We start from the raw sequence: 17,708 nt of genomic DNA on the forward strand, positions 1-17,708 counted from the left end.
TTTTATTTTTGTTAAATATGAACCTCTAGTACTAGTTGATTTAATATTGTAAGGGGAGAGACTTCTTTGTCATACCAAAGTTTATACAAACCAGGTGATATACAGATATGTTAACAGTAAAAAAAAAACAGGTTTCAGGGTAGAATATTTCATGAAATTGTTTGCTAAGTATTATTCAGAGTACAGTTTATGGTAAGTTAAGGAAAAAAGTCTTAAATGTTTCAGTAAATATCGTCACATTAGGAACCACTGATGTACATACTCAATTTAGTGATCATAAGTAATTTCTAAATCATTATATAAACTGTAATGAAAAATGACTTGCTATAAGTTATCTGCATCAGGTTGTTTCTAAAATATAGCTATTGAAAGTCACATAATTGCAGATTTTGTTCAACTAAACAGTTAATTATTGATTCCTTACCTTTTCTTTGTCCTGTCAAAAAAACTTAACAGTAATTAAAAAATAAATTTCATTATGTGCACTAAAGTTTAAAAAGAATAATTTTTTGTTTCTAGAATATTGTGTTCAAGTAGTACAGAATGCCCTGGACTTTTATTAATGAAATCTGTAGAACTGTTAAAGAAATCCTTTTGTTGCTTCTTTTTATAGAATATTTGGAAGTAATGGTTCTTAGTGGTTTGAGTGGCTTACGTTTGTTCATATTCATAGAATAATCTTGTATGAAAAGAAAAAAAAAATAATTGAGGCTAAGTTCACGTTATTTATAACATACATTTCATGAAATACAAGCCATGCTGTCAGAAGCACTCGCCAGAAATAGAATGGATTTGTTCAGATATTTCCTCATATTCCTTTGTGTTCAAAAGGCAGTGACTGCATAGTTTGGCTGAGTATTATATTTAGTACAGCTGTTATTTATGTATAAACGTAGTAATATTTTAAAGTGTATTGACACATTTACTGTATCAGTGTAGGCTCTGCATTAATTACCATTTTCAGCATAGGGTTGGTCCAAGGGACTGACCTTGTAAACATTTTGTGCTTTATATAGTTTTCATATCTTGAAATTATTAAGCAATCTTCATGAAGTTTTTCATATCAGTAAATGTTACAAAGCTTTTGTATACAAAATATCAGATATTTTTTATGTTTTAACATTCCTTAAATAATGTTTTTCTAATGCCTTTTTTCTTTTTTAATGGTGACCATTCAACATGCAAAGTAATTTTAATTTTAAAATTAAAAGTAACTTTATGCATCAGAAAATTTCCAAATTTCCCATGTAAAATCTTTATAACCTCCAGATAACTATCAAACATTTTATTTTTAGAAAAGGTTTATATTTTATCTTTCCTTCTCACTACTGTATCTGTAATGTCAATTTGACCAACCTCCTAATCACCATTAAAAGTAGGAAATACATATACATTGTGTCTTTTTCATTCTAGAATGACTATATACATATTTTATTGACATTTCAGTAATGCCTGGTTAACACTACAAAAGCTGCAATGATGTGGCACATATGTTTTTGTTCAGAACCATAAAATTTGTTTTTACAAAGTGACCTCTTTTGGCTGTGTTTTAATGGACCAGTATTTTGTAAAATATACCTACATTGCAGTTACAATATACATATATATATATTACATGATTGTTGTTTACAAATAAGTTCTTAAAATTATACTGTTTAAAGCCTAGAATAGTAAATAAATATAAGAAACAATTGTCACTTCTAGATATGAAGTTTATACTCATTTGCTGCTTACTGCAGGGTTGATAAGACTTGTCAAATTTTGCACATGGAGGATGTGAAGCAAAATAATTCTTTTTATGTTTTATTTATACATTTTGAAATAACCACAAATCATAAATTACTTTATGAATATCACCAATTTCCATTATGATTTATTAAGTTTGGTAACTAAACTGTGTTTGGGTATAATAAAAATATGAAAATTTTAAATCACTAATATCTTAACTTACCACTTGAAATCTAGCACAGAGAAAGAGTTTGCCACCCAACTACTTTGCAAAAGCTGAGAAAGCCAGTTGGGGGGATATTCTGATTTTTCTGTTGATTGTGCACATGTAATTTGGCAAATTAGATGTTCATAAGCAGGTATTTTCAAAAATTCAAGAGGTGGGCTTTGACCACCTTGGTTGATTTAATAACTATATTAATATTTCAGTAATTAGAAAATATAAGAGTTCCCAACTTTATATACTAGCTTGTCAATACTGGTAATTTGAGTATCTAAATCATAAGAAATTATAGACTTTGTATTTGGACAATACACAATAGTATTTGCACAATCCTAATATTTACATTAAAATCTGCAATTTTGTACCAAACTTATTGACATGCGTTCATAAAACAGTAGTTCAATAAAATTTTTAATGAGAGTTAACAAATGTGGTGACATGGTCCGACCCTTGTCGGCTGAGTTAATGAAACATAGATTCATTCATTAACAATAACAATGATTGACGTGATTATTTTCAGGTCTCGGCAACAAAATGTGGACTTCTTCCTATAAGTCAAGAAGCAGCAATTATTGGTGATGTCAGTTACCATGACTACCAAGGTATATTAGTGAATCCTGCAGAAAGAGAAATATTAGCAAGAAATTTGGGACCTATCAATAAGGTTAGCTTTGAATGTTTCTGTATATCTTTAAGAATTTAGTTTAAAAAATTCCAAAATGATTTTAGTCAGAACCTCTGTATTGTTGTTCATATTGCAGTTGTTTTAATTAAGAAAGACTTTTTCCTGTGACCATAAGACCTTTTCCCAGTTCCCAGAATTTACATGTAATCCTCTTGATTTCTGTGTTTTCTATGTAGGTTTTTGAATTGTCTCATCTGTATGTAAAATGATCCAACATTTTGTTGTTACCTTCTTTTTTGCTTGTTTTCCCACCTACAATAATCTTTAATTGTCATATTGATGCTTTGATTTAGTAGCAGTATGAAAAAATTGTAAATGGATAAACATTTGAAAAGATGAGAAGTGAAAGTAGTGTTGTTAAAGAAAATATGATGATTTACGTAGCACTGATAATGAGAAGAACTGAAAATCATGGAGGGAAAAAAATAGATAGTGACAGAGTGGTGAGGACTGGTTTTTGTGTGTTCTTACTACTGACTGTATCCAGAGAAAAGTGCTTCATGTTAATTTTCATAATACAAAATTGCCTTTCTTTGTTTAATATTCTGAAAATGATAGCTTCACACAAATACACGTTTTATATATGAGTACATGTTTTAAACATGCAATAACATTTAATAATGCTTGAAATTATGCTAAAAGCTACGAACATGCAAGTTGCTTGTACACATGATTGTTCATATTTTCGTTTTTCATTGTTTCAAGCTTTTTTTGAAGTTAAGTAAAATACAACCTTTGTGGAAAGGTAAAGTAAGTTTTTAAATTCTTTAAATGTTAAAAATAATTTTTAAGTTTTCAGGATATTTCCCTACTAGATCCTGGTAGAGGCCTCCAGGTGGACTTTCAAACTTTGCACTCTAAAATTTTGAAATCCTCTCCACCAGATAAACTCTCCTGATAAGCACCTGCAGCTGACTAGGCTCTTATTTTTTTGTGTACATGCACTTATGTGCACACCTACATACAAAAGAAACATTTAGACTTTTTTATGATTTTCTGTGAAGAAGCTGAACAAATAATTTATCTCATGAATTAACAACTGAAACTCATTATAAGGGTTTGAATATTTTTTGTAAGGTGATGTTCCTGAGAAATCATGGGATTGTTGTTTGTGGAGAGAGTGTTGAAGAAGCTCTTTACCTGTTGCTCAATCTTGTTACAGCTTGTGAAACGCAGGTAGGAAATTTTGAGTGGTAGAAAGTTTTATAAAATAGTGTTTGATCTCCATTATTGTTCTCTGTGTTAATTATATTGTGTTTTATAAATGTTGTTAGTATTAAAGCCTGAAAGGGAAGCAGTTTTTTTAAAAGTTATCATCTTTACATTCATTGACAAATTTTCTCAACCCAAACCGGTCATTTTTACATATATATTTTTCTCTACAAGTGGGTTTTCTCATCCTCACTGATTATTATTTCTTCTGTTAACTTAGGATAATACTGTTTGGTTCTGTGATGAAGGATGATGGATAAGAATGTTTCATATTATAAATTTGTTATTTATTGGTTTGTGGTTGTTCTTTAACCTGAGGTATTACATAATTATGTCTTTTGTATATATTGAATTTGAATTTCAGTACATTGAAGATGTGAAGGTGTATAAGTTATGATAGCTTAACTTGTAATAGTTGAGATAGAATTATGTTTTTTTGTCTACAGGCTACACAAAATTGGTATACTTCAGATTGTTACATTATCTGCATGATAAACTATGTTACTGTTTCATTGTTACCTGCATTTCATTTCTGTTACTAGTTTTTCTGAGGAAAATTTATAATTGTTTGGTTACTGAAGTGTGAAAATAGAATCTAGTTTTTAACTAAGCAGAGAAAAATCTTGGATTATTTAAAGGACATAGCATAATATAAGTATTAAGCATATACAGTCTGTGTCATCACAAAACTTGCATTATGATTGGCTTTTAAAGATATATATTTCAGACTGGTAAACACTGGTCATTAAGTGGTAGAATCTAAACAACTTGATGTGTCATGAGATTTGGGGTGTGTCCTATATGCAGTTGTAGATTTTAGCATACAGCATTAATTAGAAGAGCATTTTCCAAATCACATCTAATAAGTTCTTGAATTATTTTTTTAAGAATTTTTTGGACAAAGAATTATTTATGATTATAAGTAGATAAACATTAATGTTCACAATGAAAATTAACTTTCAGTTTACTAATATTATTGTTTTGATATGTTGTTTACAAATATTTGATCCTATTGATGAAAAAACAAGAAAAGAAGTTATAGTATATGAACAAGCAAATTCTTTTTTTTATATGAATACAAAGCTATCAGCCCATTTTTATAGGTTCGTCTCATGCCTCTAGGCATAGAGAACATTCAACTAATGTCTGAAGAGGCTCAACAGAAAGTCCAAGATGTGGTCAGATCTGGAGGCCAACAAGTTCAAGGTAAACCAGATGATACTTTGAATGGTGATGAAGACAAGGAGAGAGCTGAGCCAAAAGAGAAGCCAAGAAAAGCCAAAGTGTGGGATTTAGAGTTTGAGGCTCAGATGAGGATGTTAGATAATGCTGTATGTGTTTTGTAATTTTAATTTGAGATATTTTTATTTTTGTTTTCAACATCAATATGATACTTTTATAAATGGAAATATTAACTGGAGAAAAAGGTTTATCCTCGAAGATTTTGTTGGACTACCAGTATTATTAACTTGTTTTAGAAGTAATTTTACCTAACAGTCAACATAAGGAATTTTTAAAGACTTTTCCTCTTTGTTTGTTGTTTTTGTTTAATTTTAACTCACTCAAGTAAAGAAAAAGCTTTTAAAAAAAGGAAGTAAAGGTAGAGATGGCTAACAATCTTTCAAAAAGAATGCAAACAAGGTATTAGGGATAGCATTTCCATCATCCTTACACAGGCACAGTGTGTAGTAGAATGTTAATGGACAAAAATAGGATAAAATAAATTGTGATTGATTAGTTACATTACATATTGCTATGTATTAATTCTTACCTATGCTATTATATAGGTACAATTGAGTTTCCAAGAATTTTTGACTTAATCTTTACAGAGATATTGTTATAAAAGGAAACACAAGACTATTTGTAAAGTTTTTATAACCTTATTGAGGAGATATTTAAAATACTATTTCAATGAATAATTTGAGCCATCCTTACATAGTTAGTACCTACTGCCTTACCTGATTGTGTCTTGCCTAATAAGTTCTATTTTTATACTATTAAAAATTTGTGCTAAAAGATGACCAGTGTTGATTTTTCTTTCCCCTAATCTATGAGGTTTGGGAAGCAGTAAGTTTTAATTTCAAGTGAACAGTGGGTAGGTTTCACTTTTAATCAATTGTAAATTATTAACACATGTGAATTACAGACTTCTTCAATAAGGAATTTTGGTGAATGGGATGATAAATACTACTTAGTTTTGTGTGCATTGCTATGAGATGATGTTTTAACATGGATGTTGCTGAAGCACATGTCATAAAGAACTTAAATCTGAAAGTATTGTCATGGCCTCAGTTGCTAGCTGAAGTACTGTTTCCATGAGTCTCAAAGAGATTGCATAGAAGCAGTAGAACAAGGGTGAAGCCCAAGACAAAGCTGACTTCTGACTGTAGAATCTCACTGAGACTCTCTTATGGTAGCACAGAAGCTTCATTGTGACCTTTAAAATACATATGAAGTTCTTGTTTTAACCCAAATCATATATAATAGAACCAAGAAGCTAGTTTATGGTTATAGAAGACTTGCCATATTTAGTGTCACAGACAAAACTCTAGAAATTGAGATTAAGACCACCTGGCTTAGACTATATAAAGCTGTAGTGTTTATCATGGGTGAGCCTACCTTTTGTTTTGATTTGATTAGCTGGCATATCAGAGAGATAAGATAATTTAAGGAGTTTCTATATCACAACAACAACATAGCTAAACTAAGCTGATGTGGTGGTAGGTCTTGTCATAGTATGGAATTACATGACTAACCTTTGTATGATCTGAGATGGCTATTTGACAGCTCCGAGTTACAAGGATTCCTGGATCATTACTTGAAGTCACAACCAGGCACTATTGGTGGTGACTTATTCTTATGAAAGACGATACCTGCTCATTTTGTACTTGAGTCATAGAAGAGTTCCTTCAGAGAGAAACTATTGCATACTTGGAGTGTTCTGCTCAACTTCTGTACAGGCACCTGCTCAAGCATGTTTGGAACTCACTTTAGTACACACTTTCAACCTACCCCATCTAACCTATGATTTTTCATGAGCTGGAAAATACCTATATAGAGGAATTACACCATTGGCTTTAAACCATTATACAGAGGTTATGGTAGACAGTGGCAGCTTTAGGGGAACACATTTGTTTCATTGTTCTTAGTCAGTTAAATGAATAAATTAGGTTCAGTTGTGTAAACTTTAAAGACCTGCTTGGAAAAAACAGTATAGTTTGTGTTGATGTTTAAGAATATGAGAAAAAAATAAGTAGCTATGTACTAGTTATTAGTGACTTTTAATGCAGTTTCAGTAGTATAGTTTTACATAACTGTTAAAAATGTTTTTAATTGCACTGGATCTTTGTCAAATGATGCTTATTTTTGTTTGTTTTTTCAGTCTTTTAATTTGCATTAAATGTCAGATAATGAAGCCATTCATTTTCTCTGTTTTAAGAAATTGTATGTTATTTTAGATTAAAGAATTTAAAGAGAGAAATTTTATTTTAGGGTTTCAGAAGTGGCTATGGTTACAGGCATCCAATGCTAAGGTCTGAAGCTCCACGAGTCAAAAATGACGTAGAGATCCCACCTGCAGCTTCATCAGTAACTCAGTTCTTTGAAGAAGATAAATGGTTAAGGTAGAAGAATTACTTTACGACTGAATGGTGTACATGTGTAGAGATCAGCTGAGAGCAAAAACACACCCAGGTTTTAAGTTTAAAAATTCAGCAAATACTTTGACATTAGTGTTCTAAAATTTTCATTGTAGGAAGTTAGTTGTAAAGGGTTTTGAATGATGAAAAAATCTAAAGTTTATAACACCAAATTTCTTACATTTTGTATTTAATTTAGTCCATGATTAAGTTTGGTCTTTTTCAATCCTTGAAGACACTCAATATCAATTCCACTTAATACCTGGGGGTAGTGTACATCTGAGAATATTAGATGATGATGGCATCTTTACTCTGGTGACTAATCAATAAGTCTGTGGGCTTGCAGTAATAACCAGCAGGTTTCAATACCCATTGTGGGCAGGGCACAGATAGCCCACTGTGTAACTTGGTGCTTAAAAACAACTAGCCAAATTATGATAAAATATGTGACTGTTGTTATAAGGTTGTGAGATTTTTTTATGTTATGGTCATGCAAACACTTCATGTGTATTTTCACTTTTTTGTAGTCCATTAAAGAAGTTGCTGGATGGAAGGAAGTCGCAAGATCAACTGCGTTGGATCAACTCCCCAAACGTGTATCAGAAGGTTGAAATTCTGGAATCAGGCACCAGTGATCCTAAAAAAATAACCAAGGTATTTTTGTTCCATTGGATAAATTACTTTAAATATGTATATTAAGGCAGTGTTTTTATCTGTTTGAATACAGAGAAATGTATTGTTCAGGAGATGTTTAAATTGCTTTAATAAGTTTTGTGATAAATAATATAAGTTCTTTTGTACATTCCAATTGTGTGTGAAAGGCATTAGCACTCCCTTGAACTTTGTAAAAGTACTATATACTTGTATATGATAGAAAAGCAAGTGTAAAGGAAACAACTTTCATAAAAAAAATTAAACTTATATTAACTATTAAGGGTTATTTATATTATAAAACACTTTTTCACCAAGGAGAGAAATACATGAACTTTATTCTTGGATGATGCACTATTCTCTGAATTTTGTAAATAATTAAAGATTGATCTGGTTTTATAGGTGAGTATTGAGAGAAAAACAAATAGTAAGTTTTGACAAATTTCCACACAATACGTATAATATGACTATTTCTTTTTCAAAATATCCTTATATATCTAATGTTTTGTTTAATCATATTGTCCACTTTCATATCCAAAGTGTATATTTTCATATAAAAACTACTGTCTTTATATCCAGTGTAGCAAAAAATTAGTTATGGACATTTAAAGTTAAGTCCTTTACACCTTCCATTTTCCACCAACATGCAAAGAAACTTAAGGATGGGTGGAACAGTTTAAGTTACATTTATCCGAATAACCATTCACTATAATACTGGTGATATTATGTTTAGCTAACTGGCATGTTTTGTGAATTTTAGTTCTCCAGCTGTCATGAGATGTTTGATAAACCAAATTTGTATTTACTCTGAGGTGTAAGTATTAATTGCAAATCAAAAATGGTTTCATGGCATCTGCATGACAGAAATTAGAGCTTTATGAGTAATGTTTTGTAAACTTTATTAGTAAAAGAAAAGTAACATACTTTTCATGCCACAAGTAATAATAGTACAAGAAAAATTAGTATTTGAATTGAAAGCTGTGCACCTAAATTAGTTTGATAATTTAACCCACTGACTTGTGTTTTTTTTTATGCTTGTTTTTGTTTTGTTAATTATACATGCATTTTTGTTTTCACAGTGGGTAGAAGTCGATGGTAATGGGGACAGTGACTCAGTAAGCTCATTTAACATTATAACTTTTGTATTTTCCTTTTCTTTTCTTAGTTTTATTCTTGTTTAACCCTTTTCCACTCTTTGTTGATATACTTGTGACATGTTTCTCAGCTGGTGCACTTTGTACAATAAAAATTTGGTTATACAAGTAAATGCTAATTTTGATTAGTCAGGTCAAAGAAAGAAAATGACTTTGCAAATGCAGAATGCAGTTTGTCCTTTTATTACAACTTGTTTTTTTGGCTAGACATAGTGAAATGAAGGGTTTTTACTATTTGTTTTGAAACATATCTAGTTGTGCACTTCATATCCTCAGTTTCAGAAACTTGTAAGTTTCTTTTTTCAATTTCATAAAGCTTTGGAATTTTCTTAAAAGGTTAATTAATGTAAATCTCGAGAATTATTATTTAAAGTTTTATTCCCAGTGTGTTCAGCACTACAAGAACGTTTACAGTGACACAGTCTCGGACCACCCCTCTTTTATTGTGTGTGCTTGGGGATAATAAATAGAAGAAACTCATGGGGTGGTGATTATTGATTTTTTTTTTAAATTATGGTCATGAAATTTTTTCCTAACACTTCATTTTATGATGTTCAAGTTGCATATCTGTATCATCTACCCAATTATGCCCAGTTTCTATACTCAAGTGGAAAAGGGTTAACTGAATTTGGCAAAATAACTTTTCTTCCTTTCTATTTTCTAGATAGCTGTATGACCTATGCTTTGAATTTGTTTTGGTTTGTTTTAACTTGTATCCTAATGGTCAGTTTATCATATAATGTAATTTCTTTTATCCTCTGAAATAACTTGACCAGATAAAGCATGTAATTTATGTGGATTTTGCATTTTGTATGTGTATAATTCATTCCAAGATTTGTCAATGGAACTGTTTTTGTAGAAGTTGGAAAATAACCCAAATGGAAGATTTATGTTAGTGATTAAACACTTAGTCTAATTGTCAAACATGTCTGCATGTCCTGGATGCAGTACCAATACTATATTAATTAAATTTCAACCAGAACAAGCTACCTAGTTATAGAAAAACTTGTAATCAACCTGATAAGGAGTATAGCTATTTGAATATACTGTTCTTATTTTCTAACTAATAAAGATTAGAATGTGTTTTTTCATGAGTTTGCTATTCATATTTTTGGCCATAGGTCTTAATAACCTGTCAATTTTTAACTCTGTTGAAATTTACCACTAACACTGCTGGTACTGCAGTCAAGGGTTTAATGAAATATCTGCCACACAAAGAAAACTCATTTAATGATTCATTAGCTACATATTTGAGATTGATTTCATTCTGAAAACTTTTGGTTCATATACATGATAAACTTGTGTTAGTAATTAGTTATTTAAATGTACTTGAGGAAAAATTTTTATGGGAACTACTATTAATCTTACTACAGATTATTTTTATTGGTAAAGAAAATGTACCCATTAATTGTTTTTCTACCAACAGAAAGATTTAAAAATTGATAAACCTCCTGTGTGATAATAATACAATTAAGCAGACTGTACTTGTATATATTGTACTGTAGAAGTAACTTAATGCTTCAATCTTCTTGGCAGGTCTTAATTTTACATATTTTATGTATATTTACCTTCATTTCCCTATAGCATTATAGTGTACTACACTTGTATGGCACAGATAGCATAGTAGCTTTGTGCCATTAAACATGAAACACCTACCTACTGTAGAAGTAACGTCAAAAAGTATTCAAAGAGAGAAATTATTACACTGATTTATTAAATATTAAGGCATAAAATGATTGGTGTCAGCTAATGTTAATTTTGTTTTCAAAGTTATTGAGAACATTATTTGTTATACAAAGTTAATATTGTAATCCTTGAGCATTTTCATAACAAGCTCAAAGAATTTGCATTAAAGAAGGAATTTTGTTTTTTTTAATGGGTTGTAAATGAAACTTGCTTGTTGCATATCTTTATATCGTATATCATTAAATGGTTAGAGGTGTTTACTTAGTCTACTTCATGTTAAAGGTTAGGTCAAAGTTGTCTAACCAATAACCAGAAAGGGGTTGTGTTTAGCTTAAAGTAGTGAAAACAGTAGAGGAACAGTTGTTTCATAATGTTTAGTACAAATTTGTTCATTACATTAGTGTAAAAATTCACATAGAAAGTTGATTTTTTTTTTTTTAGTTTGCAGTGCAATGTTGGTTTTAATAGGATAAAGTTATGTTGTAGAAGCCAATTCAACAAAAGTGGGTTGGATGAAGTCTGAGTATTTTTACTTCATTATAGTATTAATTGAGGGATATAAAATGTTTTAAATAATTTTTTTGATTTTTGTGCATTTGTGTGTATGTGCAAATTGGGATAAAGTAAAATATATTCCATCGCTTACATTTTAATGTTTTCAATTTGTAGGTTAGGTATATTTTGCCACAATTTTATATTTATTATCATGTGTCTTGGGAAGAACATAAAAGTAATTTACTAGCTGTCAATTGGCAGTCATCATCATACATGTTGGGAAAACAAAATGCCAGATGTGACTTTGTTTATTACAATGAAGCAAAATTGCTAAATTATATCTATACAAGAGCCATTTTTCTTCAGAACACTCCTTTTGGCATTAATGCTTATCTCTCAATTGGTAACATTTACCTTGGCATGTTGGTTTGTCTGAAGCAGAAATAAATGATTGAATAATTTCCAAGTTTCTATATATTTTTACTTTAGTTATTAATTCTTCATGTTCTACAGTATATTTTCTTTTTAATTATTAGGAAAACCACAATAATATAAAACTTTATATTTGAATCATTTTTTAACATATTGTTGTGAAGACTGAGTGTTACAGTGGCTACAACACCCAACTTTCATGTAGAGCTCAAGTTCAGATATTAGTTGAGACATGATTTTATGATAATTTTTCTTGTATTATATTTATATACTTTGATATTTACTATAAGATCATTGAAAGTTGTGAAAGTACAATTATAGATTAAATCAGGGACAGCATCATTACATCGTAAAGTGAGTGACTGTGTTAAATTCATGATGTTGGAAAAAAAAGTAGGCTCAAGAAGGCTTAATATAAAATGTTGAAACCCCATAACCAAAGCACTTTCAAAAGCTGGACCTCGAGTTATAAAGTTTTTATCATTTTATATTCAGCCTTGAACTTACATGGACCTTTTAAAGGCATTTGGGGTTATAGGGTTTTTATCATTGTTTGTGTGATAAAAACAACTTAAGCATCTTTACAATGCAATATAGATAGAGCTACAATACATTATACTTTTTTCTCTTTCATTTTAGGAAACAGATTTTTCAAACTTTATTTAAAACATTTATAAGAATTTTTAAATGAAAAGGTATCTCTGAATTTGCTTTTCACCATAAAATTAATTTCTTTTGCCATCACAATTAATAAATTCCAGTGTCATATGTTTGATGTAGGAATATTTCTTTAAGAACCACTTTTTTCTCATGTTTAAATGTATAAAGTTTTATCAGGAAGAAGGTTTGAATATAATGTACATAAATCAAAATAATAAATATGCAATGTTAAAATCAATACATAGTTACAATAATTTAAAAATAATGAATCTACCCGTTTCCACGTGTCGCATGTCATCTTCAGGAATGAAGTTACAAGTGATGAATTTCACTTTTTATATTTTATTTAAATATCATGTGACCTATCTGTAACTTTGCATTTGTGCATAAATATCAAAACATGTCTTTCCACATTCTTAGACAGATATTTGCTGTACTTTCACCTGTATTTAATACTTTATGATTCTTGTTAACTTTCATTATTTCCAGCGATTCTTGAGTATTAGTTGATGTAATACCTTTTAGGTTGAGCTAAAACAATTATTTTTCCCATAAATTGTTGAGTTTTACTTCCATGTTTTTCTGTGACAAGATTTTCTGTTTTTTCATTTTTTGTACAGCTTTATAAATACTTCCACATTCATATTTAGTTTTGTAAATTCCATATTTATCTATTAATTGTACATCTTTACTATTGCATAGAATTTATTTTTATCATATTTATCGGTTTTAATATAAAGCAAAACATTTCTTGTATTTTTAAATAAACCAGTAGTTAGACCAGAATATGGCAACACCGAACATTCCTTTTTAATTTCATTCATAATTTGGTTTCAATGTGATACTGTGATCTTTTATTGTCACATTGGTGAACTTATTAACTGCTCTATCTACAATATTTAACCCAAGTGTTGTGGAAACATCTAGTCATTATTTTTTCAAATAATTTTAATTGTGTATTAATTTTACCATTGTATATTTATTATTTTAACATTATACATTAAGTGCCAATATAAATACATATATTTATAAATATACAAGTCAAAATTATAATTAAGATCAAATATACGTAAAAAAATGTTTCCATGAGACACCAGAGAAATAATAATAATTCTCCATACATATATTATTACTGTAGCATAATTAATCTTTAAAATAATCATGAAACATTTATTAAAATTTAGTTTTCAGAATAAGAATTAATTAGCACTAACCATCATATGACAGGATTCTGCTGGAGTTCTATAGCAATTTAAATTTTAAGCATAATTGTAGTTAAAAGAAATTATAACATAATGTATGACAGTAGTTAAACAGATATGCAAAATTTTGTCAGTGGCATATAAATGCTACTTCTGGTGTATTTTGAAACATTTTCTGCCATCTCTCTTCCCTATTTTGGTTATCTGAAAAGTGTAATGGAACAAATAGTTAATGCCTGGGAGTTAACTCAGGCTATCAATTAGTATGTTTTATTTGCCAACATAAAACAAAATTGCATTCACCACATTGCATCCTTTTCTGCATTATAAGCATAACATATACATCCAACTTAGGTCTGACAATAGTAGCACAAGTGTTGGTAGTGGGCGGTGGTGTGTTTAATAGCTACCTACCTTCCCTATAGCCTATCACTTTAAAATTATTTTGGGTTGTCGTGGATAGCCATCATGTAGTTTTGTGCAAAATTCAACAAACAAACAAACTACTGAAACTAAGACTTATTCATTCTAAATTTAGAAGTAGAATATCTTCAAGCCCATATAAAGTTCAAAGACTGAGATGACCATGTCTTCATACAGGATATGCTGTGTATCCGTCCTTCAGAAAAAAATGGCATTTATCTATCAATTGCCCTGATTAATTGTCTGTAATGTAGCATAGCAGTCATATATTGTTTTATCTATGCATATTATATATCTGATGGGCCTTAGGTTAAACTATTTGTCACTATTCTCATATAATTTTGAAGACAAAGTTTTTATTTCAAATGTGTATGGCTTAGAAGTAGATGTTTTGCTGTTTTGAGAGTTTAAATCAGATTTGGAAAATTTTGACTTGTGTAAAAACAGACTTTGATTCATGAGCTGTAAATTTTTTCAGTGGGTGCAGGAAAACTCTCCAACTCACAGCACATCATTAAAAATTGATAACACTCACCAGTTTCTTCCTAAGAACACTGGTGATCCAAAGGAGTTCAAACGAAAGCAAAAAGAGGTGAGATAATGAAATTTTTTTTATCTTTGGTGCTTCTTGTGTTGAAGTCAGAAAAGTTACAGTAGAATTTAAATATAATTCTTCTCTTGTGTTATATGTCCTTTGTTTAAATCTCTAGTTATGACTTCTTGAGGTGAATTCCTGTACATGGTGAGAGGACTTCGGTTTACCTCCTCTGGGATCTAAATATCCATCTACGTGTTTGCCATGCATGGTGCCTGGGGTGTCCTCCCCCAGGGTCAATCAGCTGGTTCACTTGGGCTAGGATCATCTGGTGTTGTGAATATTGTGTCTGATACAGGTGTTTAGATATAGTGCTCATGAAACCCTGGCATTGCTACATTGTTGGACACATTGTAGTGTGTCCCCTTGTAGGACTCCATGGTGGATAGGATCAGTGGGCTTTGAAATGTAGTGTCTTTATTATGGATACCCCCAGTTATGAAAAAAAAAAAAAAAAGATTTTCAGAAAACTACTATGCATGAACAAGCTGTTTTACAGTTAACATTACAGTCAGATTCTGTACCTTAATTTCAAATTGTCCATTCCTCATCTGAGAAATCCTTAGGGCAGATGCCTTCCTTTTTATTCAAAAGGGATTAGTGGGGCTTGCTGGCTCCCCGAAGTCAGTAAAGAAGTTGCACTCTGGAGACATTTTAGTGGAAACATCTTCACCACAACATAACAAACTCCTTTTGAAATTGATTTCATTTTGAGAAAGACTGGTGATGGTTGATGCCACATGACCTGTGCTTGATGGCAGTTGGACCAGAACAACTGGCCCTCTTTCACTGGTCTCTCAGAACTTTATCCAACTATTGTCTGTGACCTATCAATAGATGACTGCATGGCAACAGTGACTGACTGTATTATCCAGGCAGCTGCTCAGTGTATTCCTAAAACCTCGATACATATCCCACAGTATCCTTGTTCTTGGTGGAATCCTGCCTGCCACATGACAAGAAAAGCTGAAGAATGAGCTTGTGATACCTTTCATAAGTATCCCACACTTTTAAACCACATTGCATTTCAGCAGGTCAGTGCACATACTCTGCAAGTCAGACATCAAAGCCAGAAGGAACTTTGGATCATATACACCTCTAGCATCTCATCTACCACCAGTTCCAAAGTCATATGGGAAAAGATTTGAAGGGTTAGTGGACAGTATATTTCTGTCCCATTTTGATGAGAAGTTGTGTTCCCTTAGGCAAAGTTCTTGGGGTTTATCTTTGACCATAACCTGACCTCTATTCCAACTTCAGGCAGTTATGTGTCAAGTGTATAAGGGCAATGAACATCCTTCATGTCCTGTCTTCCACCTCTCAGGGAGCAGATTGATATTCTGTGCAAAATATCTATCATGCCCTTATTCAGTCAAAACTGGACTATGAGTCTCTGGTCTATGGCTTTGCCAGGACCTCAGCCTTGAAGATGTTGGACCCTATTCAGCTTCAGGGACTTTTCATTTCTCTCTATATCATCTACGTCTATCCAATTTTTCTGGATACCAGGCCATGTCAGAATTTGCAGGAATGAGCTTGCTGGCATTACAGCTAAGTCTGTCTTCTCTGATACAATCATTGTCGTGCCTGTCCCATACATGGACAATGGTCCTGTATTCAAGGCTTGGCATTGTGCCAGTTGGCAGTTGACTTGGAGTGAGCAATTTGATAACAAGCTTTTCCAGATCAAACCTTCTATTGGACTTTGGCCAACTTGTCTCTGTAAGGATTGGAAGGAGGAAGTTGTTCTGGCTAGGCTATGCATTGGTCATAGTTTTTTAACTGATCACTTTCTTTTATCTGGTACTGATGCATCAATGTGTGGTCTGTGTGATAACGACTCTGAACAATTGTGCCATTTTAGACATGTTTTATCCACGTTGACGGTGGTGACACTGTCCACCTTACAAATGTTTTTAATTTTTTGAGAGCCATTTGCCTTTTTACTGCTATTTAAGATTTTAATTTGAAAATTGGACTATGTTTTATTTTGGCATGATTACTTTTTACATATTTTAATGACTTTACTTTTTTATCTGTTTGGTGCAGACAGTTCAGTTGATTTGCACCAGTAAATGCTAAACAACAAATTAACAAACTGTTATGAAAGTAGAAAGTTTGCTTGTTTGTCCACAAACTACTCCATGGTCTTTGGACCAATCTCAAACCAACTTTATAGGAGGACATAATAGAACAAGGGACATGTCATAGAGAGATTATTACTTGGATCCACCCATCCTGAGCCATGCCCACAGCAAAAATATGTTTGTTTATCTAATGACTCTACAATCTCGAATAAATATTTGTTTCTAGAATTTTTAATATAATTTTATTCTTTAATATTTTGAGTTTTTCATTTAAAATGTCAGGCATTTGCATTTTTGTCAGTTAAAAGGGTGACCAAAGAGGGTTACGTGTGAAAATTATCAAGTTTCATTTGTGTGGTCTCTAAAACAATATTTTGTTATTTCCTATACCCTAACAGACCACACTTGTAACACCAAAAAATAAGTGTGAAATAAAATGAATAATGCTGTTCTATCCTTTTGAATATATTGACCATGAAGTACTAGTATTCTGAGAGTTTCATCTAACCTTCTCACATCTGTGTTTATTTTACTGTTACTAGCTGAAGTAAAAAATCTTTCAAGTACAAAGCAGTGAACCACCACTTATGCCATTTGACTTTTTACGTGACACTAGTATGACCCTATCAACTACGTAAAGGCATGTGTGGTACAATAAGTTGAGATTCCCACAGAGTTATTACAGTTCTGGCTTTGAAAACACAATGTCACTTAAGTATACACCTGTTATCTGGCTGTAACTTAAGTGCAATTCATTTGTAAAATTGTTTTTTCATTAGATGTGCATTTGGCACATTGTAGGGGAAGTGTTTGGTGTCTTGTGAGAAGTATACATTT

The 17,708-nt window shown here is 31.2% G+C and overlaps 1 protein-coding gene across 20 annotated transcripts in view; it reads left to right on the forward strand.

The window, feature by feature from the left end:
• LOC143253676 (protein hu-li tai shao-like) overlaps positions 1-17,708 on the forward strand; it is a 114,278-nt gene that overhangs the window by 72,479 nt on the left and 24,091 nt on the right. For 14 of the 20 annotated variants that reach the window (XM_076507896.1, XM_076507904.1, XM_076507908.1 and 11 more), the window contains exons 5-11: positions 2,472-2,615; positions 3,714-3,812; positions 4,952-5,179; positions 7,341-7,471; positions 8,014-8,140; positions 9,217-9,252; positions 14,668-14,781. In XM_076507896.1, the coding sequence (XP_076364011.1) occupies positions 2,472-2,615; positions 3,714-3,812; positions 4,952-5,179; positions 7,341-7,471; positions 8,014-8,140; positions 9,217-9,252; positions 14,668-14,781 (879 nt within the window). The remainder of the gene's footprint in view (positions 1-2,471; positions 2,616-3,713; positions 3,813-4,951; positions 5,180-7,340; positions 7,472-8,013; positions 8,141-9,216; positions 9,253-14,667; positions 14,782-17,708) is intronic. The other 6 variants (XM_076507902.1, XM_076507911.1, XM_076507903.1 and 3 more) reach the window with 1 other exon arrangement.

The sequence above is a fragment of the Tachypleus tridentatus genome, chromosome 6 (assembly GCF_004210375.1).
Source record: "Tachypleus tridentatus isolate NWPU-2018 chromosome 6, ASM421037v1, whole genome shotgun sequence".
Classification (NCBI taxonomy): Eukaryota; Metazoa; Arthropoda; class Merostomata; order Xiphosura; family Limulidae; genus Tachypleus; species Tachypleus tridentatus.